Here is an 18,861-nt window from a genome sequence, read left to right on the forward strand (position 1 = left end):
AAAGTGCTCCCTGCATGTAATACATGATTCAATTAGCAGAGAGCAGAAAATATTTTGCAGTGTTTCTTGCTTGAAATCCGACAGCGTTGTGTTTCTACAGTCTTGCTTTGTCCTAAACCCTTGAGATTATCGAGCAACTTTTTCTCAGTTTGTAATTTGTTTTAACTTACACAACTTAACTCACTCTGGAATTCTATGATATCTGCCCTTCAAATTAAATTTGTATCAGTTCGCAGTCCTTGCAGTTACCTGATAAGAAAAACGTCAACTATAATTTGAGTGTGAACACACCATTAGGTGTCATTATCATCAACAACATCAAGCAACACTGTGCAATGTGCATGTGATATTAATGAGAGTCCTAAGTCTGAGGAGGAAGATGCACCAGTGACCCCCTGACCACATTCAGACATACCTCAGATAACCTGGAATCTTGTGCTATCATCTACTGATTGCAGCTACCACTTAAAGAGGTCTTAGGTTAGTAGCAGTCTATGACTCCCTGGAAGTTATCATCGTGATGTTAATGAATCAAGGATCAAGGGTCTTTATTGTCATTATGCAAGCGTAGCGAAATTTTATAGAGATTCTCGACTTAAAGGCACGCGTAATAAATAGCAGAAATACTTAAAAAACACTTAATAAAAATATAAAGGATATAAAACACAAGGCTAAATAGCTAGATAAAGTGCACTTAGTGCCAGTCTATGGTATGCTGTGAGTGTTTGATGTGGTAATTTGAAAAAAAAGGTGAAATGACCCTAATGAATGGTGGTTTGGAGAGGTCTGTGGTCATTATGCTTAAGTTATTATCAGAGCATTAATATTCCAGGCTGTGAACCTGCAGCAGGAGGTCCATTCAAAGTGATTGGGAGTAGCTGATTTCTCAGCAGTGGAGTGAAGGAGAGGACATTAACTCCATCATCAGGGACCTCTTCAGCCTTTGTAGCCATGAAGACAAAAGCAGACCTGAATAGAAAGCAGCCAATTTGCTGCCATGCATCATAATTGTATAGCTGGCATTAGGTGCAACCTTAAACCCAGGGTCATTCAGCATTTCTGATCTGTAAGTCCTGCAAATTAAGTCAAAGTGACAGCCAACCCAGAATACTTGTCTCCGTGTTGTGGCTTAAAGCCAGGCTCTCGTCCTTGCTGTATGTGATTTGTTCTCCCATAATGTTCATGTATGTGTTCTTTATATTCTACAGCTTACACTCACAGATACAGAACAGAGTGCAAATAGGATCATTTCACATTCATTTTCTCCAGTTCTGTCAAGGTTTGCCCATACAACATTTTTTGATATTATTTGGAGTTAGTGAGTCAGCCCATGCCCTCTGGTTGGGAAAGCGCATGCTGTTTCACTAATGCATTTTCTGGGAATAGACATGTAGCTTTGGTAACTGTTTTTCCACTCTGGACTTGAAAGGAATGCAACACGAGGAGAAACAAAATGCTCTTGTATGTGTAATATTTTCCCACTCTCATGTGCAAAAGAGTTAAGAAATTATTGTTTGGTAGCTTCCCACACTAATTTGTTGGATTAACTTTACTGCCAATGCACTTATCCTAAATTGAGAAAAATATTATTTTAATTGATTCAGACTTTTTTTTTACATGCTGTTCACTAACTATGTCTCCACTAATCATGCATGAGTCATAATTACAAGAGCACAAACATTCACAGCATGATGTTCACCTGCTCTGCGGAGAAACAGTTTGAATGAGTGTTACCGTGTTAGTCGTGTGCAGATACTTAAGCAAAGACAAAACGGGCAGAGAAGTGCATACAGTTTATTAGGGATTAGGAAGGGAATAAATCAATTTTGAATCACTCACAGCTTGTCTTTCATTTACCAGATTGTGCAAGTGCATACATTCTTGAAGCTAATATGTGACTGTCAAAAAAGTAAATGCATGCATTAAATCAGAAATGTTTCAGGGAATTAATGAAGACTTATATGCATCATAATGAATTATTGGAAAGGTTAAATGCAGAAGTATACACACTTGTCAATGACGGGTGACCTTTTCAGTCCAGTTCTCTGTTTTGATATTGTATCTCCAGTCTGCATCGTTGCTCATTCAAGCCAAACATAAAGCCATTCTCGCTCCACCTTCTATTAGATAACAGCCAATTTGGAGGAAATGAGGCTGCACTGTCTGTACATGGGTCGAGTCTGAGTGAGTGAGTGAGTGAGTGAGTGAGTAATCTTTAAGTGTCGTGGCTCTTCCAGTCGAGTGTTTTTCTGCTGCATGCATTGAGAGTGCTTTTTGTTTCTTGGCCTTTTGTGCTGTAAAAAAAACAGTGTGAGTGCCGCAAAGCTTTTGTGCTGATCTCAAGGTGTGATCGTACACTTAAAAGCAACATATCCTTTCTTCAACATGAGATGAGCTAAAGCGTTACTCCCATATTCTTCCTGATTGTGTTTCTTTAATCAAAGGAGAATTAGTTCATTAGTTTGCTGTGAAAGGGCAGTTATGAACCATTATCCCTCTCCATCACTCACACCATAGCTGTGCTACCTCCAGGTGAAATCAGCTTCATTAATCCCAAGCTCCAGAAGCAATTTTCCCCTGATACTTCATACTTTCTGACACACTTTGAAGTTTGTCTTTTGTGTTGTGTTGGGTTGTGTTGTGTGTGTGTGTGTTCCTCAGAAGCAGAGAAGGTCTAAAGAGAAAAGGAATTGAAAAAAGGAAAGTATGAATGCCACTGACGTCTGTTTGATTCATACTCATTTTGGGCGGCTTTCTGTCAGTCTTTGGTGATCATAGAAAGTATCATCAGTAAACAACTGATTGCACACAGACACAGAAAGAGCTTCTGTGGAAGTAATTCAACATCAAGCTCATGATGAGGAGGCATCCACTGAATCCGTCATCATCGCTGTGTAATGATACAAACGAAAATGTATTCTGGAAGAGGAATTTTTTCTCGTTTCATTGTATATTTATCAGGAAACCAGGTTAGTGTCAGGCAGTCTGGCAATCAGAAAGAACTGTGGTGAATAATAATGAACTGAATACATAAAAAAATATGTGACCATACATACCACCAAGACTTGGCCGGCAGAGTTGTGCCTTGCATTACATTTGCCCAGCACTCGCTCTCAGTGTTTGATCACCCATTGGCACATATCACATGAGTGTTTGTTTTCTCAATGTCTAAAGCACACAAATAAAGAGTAGATGACTGAGCAACACTGTCAGATCTTTAGATAGTTTGACATAAAATGATTGGATTTATTACTTGTCCAAGTACACACAACTGGATGTGAGGAAGCAAGTGTGTACAAGAAAATGTGTGCTGGTGCAGCTTTAAGTCGACCACTGAGATTAGAGGTGTGACAGTATCGATTTATTTCGTACTGCAGTGAAAAAACAATGTATCCCTGCAGTTTGGAGTAATTTGTGGTCAATCAAAGGCTGTGTTTCTGACTGGGAATGTGTGTGACAGCTCTGATCTCAAATGGAAAAAAAAACATCTGTGCTGTGGTGCCAGAGATAATGGGTGGCAACATTACCCACAACGCAACACAGACAGCTTGGTCAAAGGTGTGTGTCGTGCTAGATGCTGTTAATATAGCCTCGTGCAGCTAGCCTCAAGCCAATGTGGGGTGTCGTCTATGAGATCACTTCTTTCCAGCTCCACAGACATATCATTTCAGACTTTATGCCAACTGAATCCTCAAAATATTTTGTACCTTGGCCAATCATGCATAATTAATCTTCCAGTATCTGGTAAAATGAAACCCATGACATTGGCCTACCTTTGTGTCTGACTGCTGCACCATTTGTTGTTTTGAATCTTATTCAGTGTTCAGTGGTTTGTGTTAGTCTAGCAGTTCTCTTACCTAGATACAGTTATGCTAAGATCCTGAGTAAAATCAATCCATGTAGACTCAATGAGTAACACATCACTTGTTACAGCCTACCTAGTTAACAGTAACTTAGCATCAATAACTTGGCAGAATGTCATTAGTTTTACATATTTTTGCTCATAAACCTAAAGTACTGGATAAATTGTAATTTTGACCTGATGATGGTGTAAGGTGAAAATTTAGCGTAGAGTAGAGTAGAAAACAGAAAAGAGAAAAAGAGAAAAGCAGTGTAAAACTAAGTAAAACAGAATCAGCTTTATTGACAGTATATATATTTTTACATACACACACTGAATTCGTCTTCTTTTGACCCATCCTTAGTTGAACACACACATGCAACACCCGGCAAATTACATGCAGTGAAACACACACAGGAGCAGTGGGCAGCATCAAGCGCCCGGGGAGCATATTAGGGGATTAAGTGCCTTGCTGAAGGGCACGTCAGCCGGCTAATGGAGGGGGGGGGGCATTTTTCGCATTAATCACTCCACCACACCCAAATTTTTCCTGCCCGTCCGGTGGGGGAATCGAACCGGTGACCTTCCGATCACAAGCCGCTTCTCCAACCTCTAGGCCACAGCTTGAATAGAATAGAGCTTTAGTGTCCCCGATGGACAATTTGACTTTGTCAACTTTGAGCAAACCAAAGCTGTTCAGCTGACATGGCTTAAAGTGTTTGCTGTTTGAATGGCAGCACTACTACTGTGGCATTAATACTTCACAAATACCTTTATAATGAATTAGAAATTTTAATAAAAGTCTTTGTTTTACATTAGCTCAGAAGTAATTACCATTGATCATACTACCACAGTGTGACCTCTTAAAAACAATGTGGTTTCATTCTCTACAATTATCAACGGATGTAACTGCATCTGATTCTCTAAGGACAAGAGTTTAGTTCTGGTTTGTGCTCTGGGCAGCTGACCAATCATGTTTGAGTGTGCTTGTGCAGGTACTTCATGTGGAGAGCAAAAAAAGTGGAATGCATTTGCTAAAATGCAATCTCAGAACCCAATAATTCATATTTTCTATTAGTCATTCATATCCAGATATCTATTTTTAGTAATTAGTCAAAACGTCGTCTCCTAAATCGTCATTCCTAAGGTTGTTAACTGGACTAAACAGCAGCCGGCACATGAAACAGGGAGTTTTAGCTCGTACACCCAAAACATTGGTTGTTGATCCCAGAGTCTAAATCGGGTAACAGTTGTCTGAAGCTCAGCATTCTTAATAATTGTTAAAATCACAACAGTACCCCATTCATTAAAAAATATTCTTGGCCTGTGATTTTTTTTTCCCTCAACCAGTCCCTGGCATGGGGTATGGAAACATGTGAAACAGCTGTGTCCTGTTTTTCCTCTGGATGTACTTACATGTTGAAGCCAAATGTCCCTTGTGTAATTTCATTTCAGTAGAGCCCTTAGGACTGTTGCTCCTTCTTCCCAAGTCATCAGCTTTATCTTATATACTATGCTAATATACTATCTATGTTAATATAGTTGCAATGACCTCCTCTTGCCAGATACTTACAGCACAAGACATAATGGGAAGACAGGCTGTTTCCTCAGACCTCAGGGATCACTGAGTTGATTTCATGCCAGGAAATGTCCTCCACTAGTGTGTAATCAGCAAACCAAACTCAGAAGGGAACCTAACTGGTGGAAGCCTACACTGCTATTTTCTGTCTTTTGACCACATCTTACTGTGACAGTGAGGGAAGTGAAGGCTCTTGTTTTCTATCAGAAAGGAATGAATAAAAGATCCTTCTATAGAAGAAGGCCTCAATGACATGTGAGAATAATTGTTTTAAGAGAAGCAAAAAGCACAAAGAATTTAAGAAATGCAAAACAAGTTTTGTTAATGGAACAAAATGAGTTTTTCAAGGAAAAGCCACAAAGTTTAATATAATTATATACTGCATAAAGACACAATCAAAGCCTGGATATATTTCAAAATATTATCCAGATATTATGCACTTCAGAGAAAGCCTTCACTGTTTCTCACATTCTGCATTTCAAGCACAGAGAGATTAAACAGACAAGAATTTATCTTTTTTTCTGGTAAACTATTTGATTGACAGCTAAATAATACAAGAAACAAAATTGAAAAAACACACCAAGACAAGCTCAATAAAACACATTAAGCACTGAAAAGCTGTACAAACAGTATAATCTAAGTGAATAAATAAATAAAAAGAAAATTAGAAAGTGAGAATCTCTCAAGAAACCTCCACTAAGAAAGAGCACCTTTACTGCATGTTGTCTCTAGGGATGGGTATCGGGTCCTGACTAGTGGGTACCAAAATACTGATAACCTTGACAATTTGGTATTTATTTAACAAATTCCCATCTACCCCATAATGATGATTAAATTACAAGCGTCAGGTGATTACATTTGACACTGGGCAACTGCGTATTTACATTCTGTGCTCTCCAGTCATGGCTGACAAGGAAGAAACTGTGAGCTAACTTTATTAGATTTAGAAAACAGCTGAGAGAAAATAATACGGGAAAAAAGTAGAAGATCACTGGGCTGTTGAAGGTTGTGTTGTCAAAGATTCACAGTCCTTCACTGCTGTGGAGTGCACTTGGTTTAGGCTTCGTACCAAAAGTTGAAAGCTAGCATAGCATAAATCGCTAACTGCTAGATGGGGGTTGTCCTGACTACCAGATATAACATTAACTAATTGTGCATTGCTTATGGCTATTAATTTTAATTATAGGGAGATGAGCACAGCCTTTAACCCCAAAACTGTATCTTTTCATATCTTTTCTTATTAATCTCTCTTTCGTATCAATAAGAGTACTGATAATTATATGTAGCATCAGTATACATATCAGTATCGCTAAATTCCTAACAATACCCATCCCTAATCCTCACTCTGCAGCATGCTCAGTATGTGTTTGCTTCACATACTTTTTTTTATATAATGTTCAAAGAGAAATCCTCTAGCTTTATTTAAAAATTGAAACAATCTTTAGAAAGTTGTCTTTGCAAAGTGAAAGTTAATAATTTCAAATACAGCAAATTACAGTGTAAATATTTTGTTCGTATGGGATCTAAACATAGACCATGTACCCAAATTCAGTTCAAAGACTGCTTTAAATTGTTCTTGCTTTTTGAATGTGGACATCTGTTTAATATTTAAAAGGACAAAATGTTTACTGTAAATTGTTTGTGTAATTACATGTCAGAAAAAGTAGGCTTTCGTTACAGATTACAGTCTGCATAACCAATATTTATTTTGTAACTGACCTGATAAAGTGGTCACGGGTTCCAAGGAATTTTTCAACCTCAAATTCACTTTGCTTTCTGTTGGAGGTGCACAGCATTAGCAGTCTCTCTGCTCTCTCTCTACATATTATACCTTTAATTGTCGATGACATGATATGATACGATGCAAAAATTTGATCTAGATTCTTTGCTAACATTGGATCCCAAAACTTTCCTACTATTTTAAAAGACATAAACATAACTATTTTACAGCAATACCTTCACAGATATACCAGTCCTCCCAGATTTGGGCAAATGCTTCATTCTCCAGCAACAACCATAAAATACACTATACGAGTAAGCACTCTATAATTACAAACTTAATAAGTTTATGTAATAGCCATTAACCTATTTCATCAGAAAATCAAAATGTTAACCATTATTCCTGCCTTGTTACCCAATAATAATTTCACTGTACCTGTCTCAAACACTAAGTTGTACCCCATATTAGTCTGCAGTATTATTTTGAGACCCTGTATTAAATAATTACACTGTAATTTGGCTGAAATCTAAAGTGTTACAAAATTCAAAAAACATTGAGTTATCTAACGAAAAACATATTCTGTTGTTCATGTGCTCTTCAGATGGATATTTTAAAAATTCTGTTTCACATCAGTATCATTTGCCACAGAAAGTCTGGTATTTTTACATTGCCCTATGTGCTAACCATAATCTCACCAATAAATTGCCATGTTCCTCACTGCAAATGTCCCACTTTTTTTTTTTTTTAAAAAAAAAAAGGATCAGTCCTGTGTGGGCATGACTGAGCATCACTGTACAGTCAGTACAAAGTCATCAACTGGACCTCCTCTGCTCTCTGGGAGTAATCCTTGACACTCACATCTGAGGTCCTCACTGACAGGGAAGATGAGAGTCTGCTGATTACACTGATTAGTTCCTCCTCTCTGAATGAAGTTTTTCTTAATCAGTCATATCAGCTGCTGTAGCAAAAACCTGCAGCAGACCACCTGCTCTCCATGGGTCGCCTGAAAATCCATGCTGAGCTCAGCTTGGGATCCTTTTCAGAAAAAAGTGAACAAATGATCCAACACATTCTGTTAAGTCAGTCACAGCTTTCAAAGATGTACATAAAATACTGTGCAATACTGTAGGTCAGACTTACAGTTCTAATATTATTTTGTTTGAATGATTTTCTTTTAATATACTGAGGTAAAGCTGCTGTGTGGAGGATTGGCACCTCATATACATATGGCATACAACATCAAAATAGAATAATTAATTCCACAGGCTCTCTTGCTGGATTGTTTTTGTGGTGAGAAAGATAGCTACCAGAAAGGATGCAAAACAAGCATCTTGCTTTATATGTTCGGCAGCCTGGCCCATCATACAGCACAACACAGTCTGAACATAGCATAGCAGCCAAATAAAGGGAGGCTTTTACAGGCATATGTGAGTATCAGCTTCAGTGTCCATAATATTTACAGTGAAATCTATTTAAAATACAGACTTTAAACATACTGAGTGCAATGACAGTTGTACATTTTTTTTCTTATCTACAGTGGTGTACTTTTTCAGCATTGCTTGAAAAAAATCGTCATTCACTCTTTCTATTACATTATTTGGCACAGCTCCAACATATCTTTTGACAACTCTAAAACACCACATCCACACCTTCTTCTGAATTTAACACACAGAGAACAATGAGCTGCTGCTTAACAAGGTGCCAGTGGAGGCTACTTGTGGACTATCAACACTCAGCTCAGCCGTGGTGACAGCATGCTGCGCTTGGTTTGGCAAATATATTATCTTCAGTGTTAAACCAGCCTTAATTTTGCTTTGTCTAGATTAGTTTAATACTAGTTCTCACTACTAAGTTTCAAAAAATACGCATTTCAAACCTAAAAAGTGAGCCATTGCACCCCCGGGCTAATTCAGAATTAAAAGAAAAACTTTTAAACTGTGATGATTTGTACAGTATTTATATTTGTCAACAAACATGCTGCAACATACTACGCAGATTTTTCCTCAAAAAAAATATAGACTCATACAAAAATAATCCCTCTCAATGCATCATCCACAATACATCACGTACAAGCGTATGCCAAGTGTATGTCTGTATCTGTAGAGACTCTCTGTCTTTATTTTCTCACTTTCTTATTATTTTGCTGTAAATGTTTTTTTTTTCTTTCTGCATGTGTTGCAGCACGTTTGCCCTTGTCAGCTGTAATTTACCACTCTGGAACTCCCTGAAGGAGAACTGAGCAGTTTGATATGATTGATCGATCAGCCATGTTTGTTAGTTTCAAAAAAGTCCTAATTTAAAAAAATAGTGAAGGACTTGACAGTTTTGTATAGTGGATGAGTTTAGACATTTACCTCAAACCTGACTTCATATCACCTCTTAACCAGATCTAAGTCAGCCTCCAACTCCAAACTGGATAAAATTAGTCATCAAGAGTAATTTAGGACATGTATACACTTAGGCATATCTAATTTACAACATGTCCGTTATCTGAATTTACAACATGTACATTTACAACATTTTGGTGTTATCATAAGCTGCATTTCTTTTCATACAACTAGTCTATATGAAATGCATGAAGCTAACCAATGTGTCAGTTTCTCCAATGGACACCCATCCCACCACTTAACTTTCAATAAGACAGCAAACAAACCAACCCTTTAATTCTTGAAGTACCACAGCTGACTGAGGTTTATTCATTTTGAAGTCAGAAAGAACAGTTTCCTCATATTCCTTAACTAGCTTATAGCTAGTTACAAGCTATAGCTTGTAAATATACTGTGACGCATGGAAATAATATCTATGATCTAACTGAGTTTCACTTTAGAGAGAAGTTAATTTGTCCTGAGTATGAGACACAACAGGTTTTATGATGAAAAACAAGATGTAGGAAACAGCCTGATCAAAGAGTAATAATGTCCTGCAGCCACACTGGCTTCACCTCTTCTTGTTCAGGAATAATAAACAGCGCGTATGTGGAACAGTACAGCTGCCACAATATCAAAGCAACCATACTTACCTACATCAAAAAATCCACACACCCACTCATGCCCAGTGGCTCTGACACTATGACTTTACATTAAGTTTCAGTGTGACAGTTGTCATAATTCATTTTCCTGTCACCATCCAACCTTGTCAGTCAAACATTGGTGCAATTAGTTGAGGGTGGTGTATCCGCTTTGCTGCGAATCTCCTTGATGTCATTGAGTGGGGAGTCACTGGTTCCAATTTGGCATTTGAACACCTGCTTGTAAGCCTTCCTGAAATTCTCTGACAGGAAGGCGTAGATGACCGGGTTGACAGATGAATTGCTGTATGCCAGGCAATGGGCAGCCACACGTAAGACAAAAGAGGCCTGGTTCAGTGGAAAGGTCCCGAACTCAACCCACAGGTGAACGACGTGATGAGGAAGCCAAGACAGGCAGAACACCACTACCACCACAAGGACAGTCTGAGCAGTCTGGGAGCCACAAGTCAGGAACAGAGAGAAGTAGGGGAAAAATTTAGTAAGTGCCCTCAAGGACGACAATGACAACATTAACATTGAAGTCTTATTCAGAATCAACAAATTATGCAGGTTTTTATGAGATTTTTTTTTTTTTTTTTCATGAGGTAAAAACGTTCGCTAAACTTGTCCCTAATATTTCTTTTTGTAATCTGAGCATGGCAGGCAGAGTGACACTTTGCAGTCAGTTAATTAGTTTGTGTTTGCACAAACTAATTGACTGACTCAACACACTACAGTGGGTGTGTGTTTTTGACTTGCAGCCCACCATCATGTTTCAGGTTTGGCCCCTCAATGGAATCACGGGCATCCCTGTTTAAAATATGTACATACTGTACATATTGTATACATAAAATACTGAAAAGAACTTGGGTACTGTACGCCAACTACTCTGGGTTACTGGTATGAGTGTCATTATGGAACCTAATGTATGTGTTAGCATTGTGCCAGCAATTTAATAGGGATGCATGAATGATCTGAGAGTAAGTTATGTCATTATGTATTAAACTGGACATGCAACATGCAAGTCCTCTAAAATATTTTCATCAAAGCTGCATCAATGTTTATTTCACCACGGGATGAAAACTATGACATGAGGTTTTCTATACCATCAACAACAATCAACTGTATGCAGCCACCGTAATAGTCACTCAGTCACACAGATGCACACACACACATTTTTAAATCAATCAGAAGAGTGGTTTGAAAGAATGTGTATTTGACAGAGAGAGGCAGAATGAGAGATTATGTATGATGTCAATAGTGACTGAATAATGGCAGAAAAAGGCTGCGACCTGACTGCACAAACTGAGATTATTCTGTTCATACATGAACAGCAGGAGTCATGTTCTCTCTTTGAGCAGAATCTATCCAAACTAAGATACAATTTAACACAATGCACTGAAAATAATGTTAAAAATGATGAATCTTTTAAAATAAAATGTAATAACTTAATGTGACAATTATGGCAAATCAATTTTGTGGGATAACAAAGAGGAAAGCAGTGGATGTTATTACTTTAGGCATGACTATCAGTGATGCCAAAGGCTACAGCTGGAAAGTGTCACAAAAAAACACTAATAACATGCTGCCTGATCCGGTGAGCTTCTCCTTTACTTTTTTGCATAGCAAATGGATTTATTCTGGAGCTAATTAGTTTCCATCACAGAAAAAAACAAAAACCGAGAAGCCTTATATCAATTAGAAATGCAGCTTTGCAGAAAGCCAGAAATGTTAAATAAACCTTGCCAAAACATTTCCAGTCAAGCCACTTGAACATGTGACTATCAAAGTTCACATAGCTGATATATACAGCCGAGCACAAGCATTAATATATACATTAATGTGCAGAAATTATACTGTAGATGTAAGTAATGACAGTTGAGCAACACAGGCTTTGGATGTTAAATTGAAATTGCCGTACTGCAGCTCCTAGTAAATAGAGTCTACAACACTGACTGTATAAGATGGACGACATGAGAACTCCACAAAAATGAAGCTAAGGCATGCTGATCGCTCCCTGGTGGCAGGCTGCTATATACGTCATAAGTATACGCCCTCCATGTTGGCAGATGGGACATGGACCAAACACAAAAACCCAAAGTAAATGTAAAATAAGTGTTTCCCAGAGATGGTTTCTGTCATTTTAGGTATATCTTATTGTGCTGTTCATTTTTCAAGTGTTCGTTTTTTGGATACGCTTGGTGTAAATTAGTTATGTTGTGCAACAAGGGTGTGGCTTGGCTTTATTTTTGTACAGTACTATTACTATGTGCCCTTAAGGAGCACAGGGAAAACATTTGTTTGACCCACTTGAAAAAATGAAAAATGCACACACAATGTGCCACATGATTTCGTGTCTAGCCTACTTATTCAACACTTCACTGAAGTCATATCACAGTTCTGTTAAGTGAACTGTTCTGCCTGGGCTACCATGTTCGCATTATACCTTGTTGCACTCCCCACAAGTAGCCAAGGCAATAATTAATTAATTAATTATAAGAAATGAATAATAAAAAAGACAAAGAGACAGCAAAAGGCAGAAACAGCTTACATTGGTTGTAATCTAATCATTAACTGCATTGAAAGTAAAAATCATGGACATTATCCAGTTTGACCATGTCCAGTTGGAAATGAAAGGTCAGTATTGGCATGAGATATCAACTTGACAACCCACACACACACACACACACACACACACACACACAAAGCTATGCACAAAGACACACATACAAGAAACACAAAAACACACATAAAAGACAAAGTAGCCAGGAAGAGTTTCCCACAGTTTTAAGCAGTATGTTAGCAGTGCTCTGTTTGGATAGCCTCCACCACACACTCATTCTCTGCCCCCCCAACCCCCGAGAGCCATCAGTTAGGCTAATATAAACAGCAGCATCACTACAGGAAGACAGAACTAATAAAACTCATGCCTTGCAGCTTCTCCTCTCCAGCCAGCTCTGCTACTTATAATTCTCTTTTGTAGAAAGTTGTTAACTGAAGTGCATTAATTAATTAGTTGAAAGCTGCCATGATTCATTTTTGAGCTTCTCAGCACATCAAGTGATCAAAGTCAAAATTGAATTTTGGAAAATATTTTCTCAAAATTGCTCTTTTTGTTGCTCTACAAAATCACTAAATTTCGACTAAATAGCTGGCCTCATTTGGATATACAATTTTTTTCTACTTCAGATATTCTACCTAACCCCTGGCTAATTCAAAATATTGCACTAATTCTGAAAAGTTGGGCATTTTAGTATGGGCATCTAGGGCGATTGACTCACTTTTGGAGCCACCCTCAAGTGGCCATTTTTGTAAGTGTAGTCTTTTTGCTTTGCTTTATTTTTTTACTAAGAGCCATTAAACTATTCCAAAAGAAGAGGACACACAGAACAAGATAACAAGGTCATGTTACTAAAAATGCAGTCCTTATCACTCCACACAAATGTAATGTTTTCTTATCTTGCTATTTTTTTGTCTCTCAACTGAAGTTAAAGCTTCATTTTTTTCAGAAACATCAAGATTTATTTGCAATATCTGTTTCCACTGTTACATTCTGACCTCGGTGTGCCAACAATTTGTGATATTTAGGTGCTTTGGGGGTTTTTTGGTTTTATACTAACATAAATATTTTTTCTTATCTATCTTATCACTTGCCCTTTACCAAACATCAGCATGATATTGTTCCTACTTAAAATCCAGAGAGTAGTAAATCTGAACATTTGCAAATCTAACTGCAAAAAGTTTCAGGGGAAAAAAAGAACCATTCATTGAAATTATGTACTTGACTTTTGGAGATGCTTCTTTTTCGCTTTCAAATTTGGGATCCCTAGAAAACAGTTTGAGCTGAACCCCTCAATTGGCGTCGGATTTGATTTAATTCCTTTGAAATATTCCTTTAATGTTACTTTAAATGACTATTTAAGCCACTGAGAAATGATTGTGTGATGTTCATTTAGTTGGCACCATAACACTCAGTTCAGTTCATTAGTATTCCTCATTTCAGTTTACAGATGCTGTTAAACAATTTCAGGATGATTTGGGCAACTTTATTTTTGTAATTATCCATAACCATCTGTGTGCTCTGTCTGGATGCCTGACTGATATCTGGTATCAATGAGAAATGACTTCTAAACCTGCAGTACTAATTGCTGGGTTTTTAAATCCTTGAGGATCCATTAAAAACTTTATTATTTGCCAAGTAAAGTGAACTCTAACAAACCAGTATTGCCGAGAACATGAACCAGGAGCCATCCATTTTAGTTTTCCTTTAACTGAGTATGACATAAAACCAGACATTGAAAAAGATTTACTTAAAATGAGTTTGTCACATCAAGGAAGACTGATTGCATTTTTCTTTGAGATTTGGCTTTTGAGAGTGTCTCATTTGACTTCTGGTGGCTGTCAGATTGCTGCTGTCCGTGCGTGAGGTGATAAAAAGTTTGTCTAGATGAATTTCACAACAGTAGTGGGAGTAGCCTTCTTCCTCCCAGCTGCCAGTGAGGTTATATTCACAGGTCTGGTGATGAGCTGCTGAGAACTGAGTGAAACGCGCTAACAACTGATTCAGCTATTATTGGAACAAATTCCCTCCACATTCTGCCAAGTGCACTGTGTGGCCCCCTGCAGTGTTTATTTGTCTTATTTCATTTCATGAAAAAGCTTGTATTACATATCCACTGAAGACTGTCCATCGAAGGCTGCACATGACGCAGATCTCAGTTAAGTGCCAACAATACTCTGATTCAGAAAAATCAACATCATCCTTTGTATTTACCTAGTTTAGGTTGGCAGGGATAATTGAATTCATGAGAAAAGCTTACTTCCTTTCTTGCCAGCAGTTAGAAGAAAGATTGACATCACACTCATGTCTGTGTAGAAAATATTAAACTACACTCAGGAAATGGTTATCATAGCTTAGCCTGAAGACTGGACATGGAGGGAAACAGCTAGCCTGACTGTCCAGAGGTTGAAAATGTCTGCCTATCAGCACCTCAAAAGGTTGACTCAACCTGCTGAGCCACCACCATGCCATGTTGTTATCTTCGGAAAGAGCCACCCTTTCCCCACTGTTTCCAGTGATTATGCAAAGCTAAGCCAACCCGCTATAACATCATATTTTCAGCACAGTATCGACCTCTTCTTGTATCTATCTGGTAAAAAAGGAACTAAGGTATCGAAATGGACTAATCCTTTAAATGTAAGTGTTAGGCAATGAAATTGAAGAATGGAATTGAATAAGAAGACAATATAGTGCCACAAGATAATCCTAACTAGCAAGGAGATAAGACTAGAACAGTTATAGTGTGCTTAGTTTAACACAGCAGACCCAACAAAGTAACAAAGTAGACAGGTTAGCTTCTTACAGGCTGTCAGAGTGCCAGGGAGTTGAGTCATCAGGGATTCTGTGACAGGACAGGTGTCAAAATTTGTTTCCTCTTGAAAATGGGTTTTGCATTGCAGCACCTCCACTTTGATTTCACACCATGAAAGGAAGTGATAACAGTCTTGGGGGGGTGCCTTTCATAAAGCATTGTTTTTCTAACCCTTTCCAAAGCTCTCTGTTGGACTATAAGGTTGTGAAGTAGTTTTAACTGATCGTGTTTCCTGATTTTTTATTTAAATTACCCGATTTGTTTTTAATATCACAGTAAACAGGACATAGACATGAAAGAGTAGTCATACCAACCTACTGGCAACTGGGGTTTAATAAAAACTAAGATTAAAGTAACATTTTCCTTCACAATAGAAACATGCTGCCAAGGAAACACTGATTTTGGCACTTGTGTTTTCATTTAAAAAAGAAAAGTTGATCTGCAAGCTGCAGCTGTCAGTATAAAATGAGTAATGTTTCACATTTCACCAGTTTCTCACAGTTGAAGCTGTTGATACTTTACTCAGATTTAATATGTGTGCGCAAACTGTCTGTTTGGACAATAGTTATAGTTTAACAGTAGCTATCCCTAAGGTAATTTATGTATTACACGTTGTCTTTAATGCACTGTTTGTCAACTGTATCACAAAGCTGTCAGTGCAACAGTGCCTCTGTGCATTCTCTGTCAGTTCATCACCACAATAGCTTAGGTTCCTGTTCTACCTTATGCCCCATGTAATAATGCGTGTACATAGACAGGCACACATCAAGGCACATGTATTTTTTCATCACTTCCTCTCCTCCCAACAGACCAGGGTTCTGTACTCTTGCTGCTAAACTGACCAGCTGTGAAGAACAATGGACAGACAGACAGACAGATATGCAATCAAGCGGGCGACAGCAGATAACTGGCTCTCTAGCAAGTGAAATGACCTCCACCAAGAATAATGAAGGATAGATGGCCATTTGATTGCACGTTGGCCACTTTGCTCGAACAGGCCAGTTAACAGCAAGCATTATAACATTAATATTTCTCATTTTGGCCCTAAGGAAAAACAATAGCTTCCGCTGACTGCCTGTTGAATTCGAGGAAATGGCACAGAATCTGATACAGACAGACCAGTGCCTCACTGAATAATGTGTGGACTGTGGGTCAGTGTAACTGTGATGTCTTCCTAAAGGTCAAGAACACTGACCTCTGCTTTGAATCCAACCATATGTCAACAGAAGGAAATGCTGTGGTGTTGTGAACCATGAAAAGCACTGATCCAGATAGAGGAAGGATATTTCAGTACATCTACAACCTTTGTTTGTCTTTTATTTTTAAAGAAATATGTAAAGGATGACATCATTTACCATTCTAATCACCATCATCGACGGGTTATCATTAACATAGTAGCATAATACTGACTTCAAGGGTTTAGATGGATGTTTGTAATCAGTGGCATAGAACTGGGGAGGAAAGGGGGCTGAGTATGCTGTGCCCTAATGGGAAGAGAGCCCACAGAGACATAAAAAGGAACAGTTATGGCTTTGAGGAGGGGCCCATAGAAAATGCCGGGCCCAGAATTTTGTGCTACACCCTTGCTTGCATGGGAGAATGTATTATACAATGAGTATTTTCAGTGATTTTAGTACTTTTTACAAGCTATTAACTAAGCCATTTCACTGTTGTATATCATTCTTATTATTATTGCTATTATTTAAAGTTTGGTAATTCTGCAGTAATTCATCGGGTAGGAAAGCACCCCATCATGTCTATGTGTTGTATTTATTCAGTGTTTAGTGATTACAGCCAGGCAAGTTTGCTAACTTGTGGCTTTTATCCCACTCCCAACCCTTAAAAAGACAGTTTCATACATACCTTTTTCTTTGATGCCTCTGACTTTTTGGACATATTTCTCAGCTTTTTGTGCAGATGATTTAAAACCTACAAGTAAGCAAAGAGAAGAAACATATGTTTTAATAGTCCAGTCATTTTCAGAATTATGGACCCATGCAAGAACCCATGACCTATGTGGACATCTTTCCTTACCTTTGCATAACAGAAGGTAATCAGCAGCAGGGGCAACACATAACCAAAAATAAATGTGCAAACGACATAGATTTTTTTCTGGTTTTGATCTGGCCAAACCTCCCAGCAAAAAGTGTGATTCTCTCCTCTGTGAAAAATGTTCTGGTAATACATGATAGGCGCAGCCATGGCCAGAGAGAGTATCCAAATCACCACCACTCCGATCAAAGCATGCTTGGCCACCCGGATAGAGGAGGACTTTCTGGAATGCACGATTGCAATGTATCGGTCCACGGACATGGCAGACAGTGTGAAGATGCTCACCAGCATGGACACAGTAAAGAAATAGTGGATAAATTTGCATATGAAGGCGCCCAAGACCCACGTCGGCATCATGTAGATAGTGGACTGAAAAGGGATGCAGAAGAGCAGGTACGAGAGGTCTGCTATGCTGAGGTTGAGGATGAATATATTGGTGGTGCTCCGTGGTTTCCCGGGTTTGCTCCGGGCCAGCACGGTGATCACCATGGAGTTGCCCAGCACACCGAGTGTAAAGATGAGCCCGAAAACCAGCAGCGTAATGAAATTATCCGTGCCGATCCCGAATAAAAGTTTCTGATCCTCTTCCTCAGCATTGCTGAGGTTCCACGGCTCTTCCAGGAGCCAGACGGGCTCTGATAAGTTCATGTTTTCTTTTTTTCCACCTTAAGATGTACTCGAAACTTTACCTAAATGGCCCAGGAGAAGTCTGTGTCCCGCTGCTGCTGCTTCATGACAGTTTTAAGAGCAGGAGTGATTGGTCCGGCGCGTCTTCTCGATGCTGTTTTTACTTTCTTATGGTCTATCTTTACCTCAGGATTTCGGTAAATCACCAGGTTTATCCTTACCTCACATTAGCAATACGTGTAAATGAATCTTCCGAGGCTAGTTCTCTGTGCAGCTTTCATCAGTGTTGCCGCTGCGCGTCTTGGACTCTGTCCTTGTGCGCACCTGATGTGCCTGCGCACCGACTGCTCTGATCCACTCTGCTGCCTTTTTCTCTGCGTCTGGAATTTTTCTCTCGCGTTATATCAGGGGTTGGGCTGTGCAATTCACGTCAGCACTCAGTATAACACCTCCCAAAAATGCTAAAAGAAAAAAAAAATATTTATCTGGATACGTTTTGTCCTCCGCGTTTCTGAAACCACTCCTCTTGGCTACAATTTGAATGCCGGGGCCAATGTCATTTTCCTAGTCAGACACAATTAGTTTTGACACAGTGTGGCTCGTAAGCAATTTCCCGTCTGGACTGAAAAACTGCAGTATAGTACAAAACAGTCTTACTCGGCT

At 38.7% G+C, this 18,861-nt stretch overlaps 1 protein-coding gene across 1 annotated transcript; it reads right to left on the reverse strand.

Moving 5' to 3' along the window:
• Positions 1–7,889: 7,889 nt before the first annotated feature.
• On the reverse strand, positions 7,890–18,693 carry LOC124065272 (galanin receptor type 1-like). The gene is made up of 3 exons (XM_046400518.1): positions 17,554–18,693; positions 17,383–17,448; positions 7,890–10,600 (listed from the first exon to the last, which is right to left on the reverse strand). Exons 1-3 carry the CDS (start codon positions 18,217–18,219, stop codon positions 10,280–10,282), a joined length of 1,053 nt encoding a protein of 350 aa, XP_046256474.1. The 5' UTR covers positions 18,220–18,693; the 3' UTR covers positions 7,890–10,279.
• Between the last annotated feature and the right edge of the window lie 168 nt (positions 18,694–18,861).

Source organism: Scatophagus argus, chromosome 9, assembly GCF_020382885.2.
Source record: "Scatophagus argus isolate fScaArg1 chromosome 9, fScaArg1.pri, whole genome shotgun sequence".
Classification (NCBI taxonomy): Eukaryota; Metazoa; Chordata; class Actinopteri; family Scatophagidae; genus Scatophagus; species Scatophagus argus.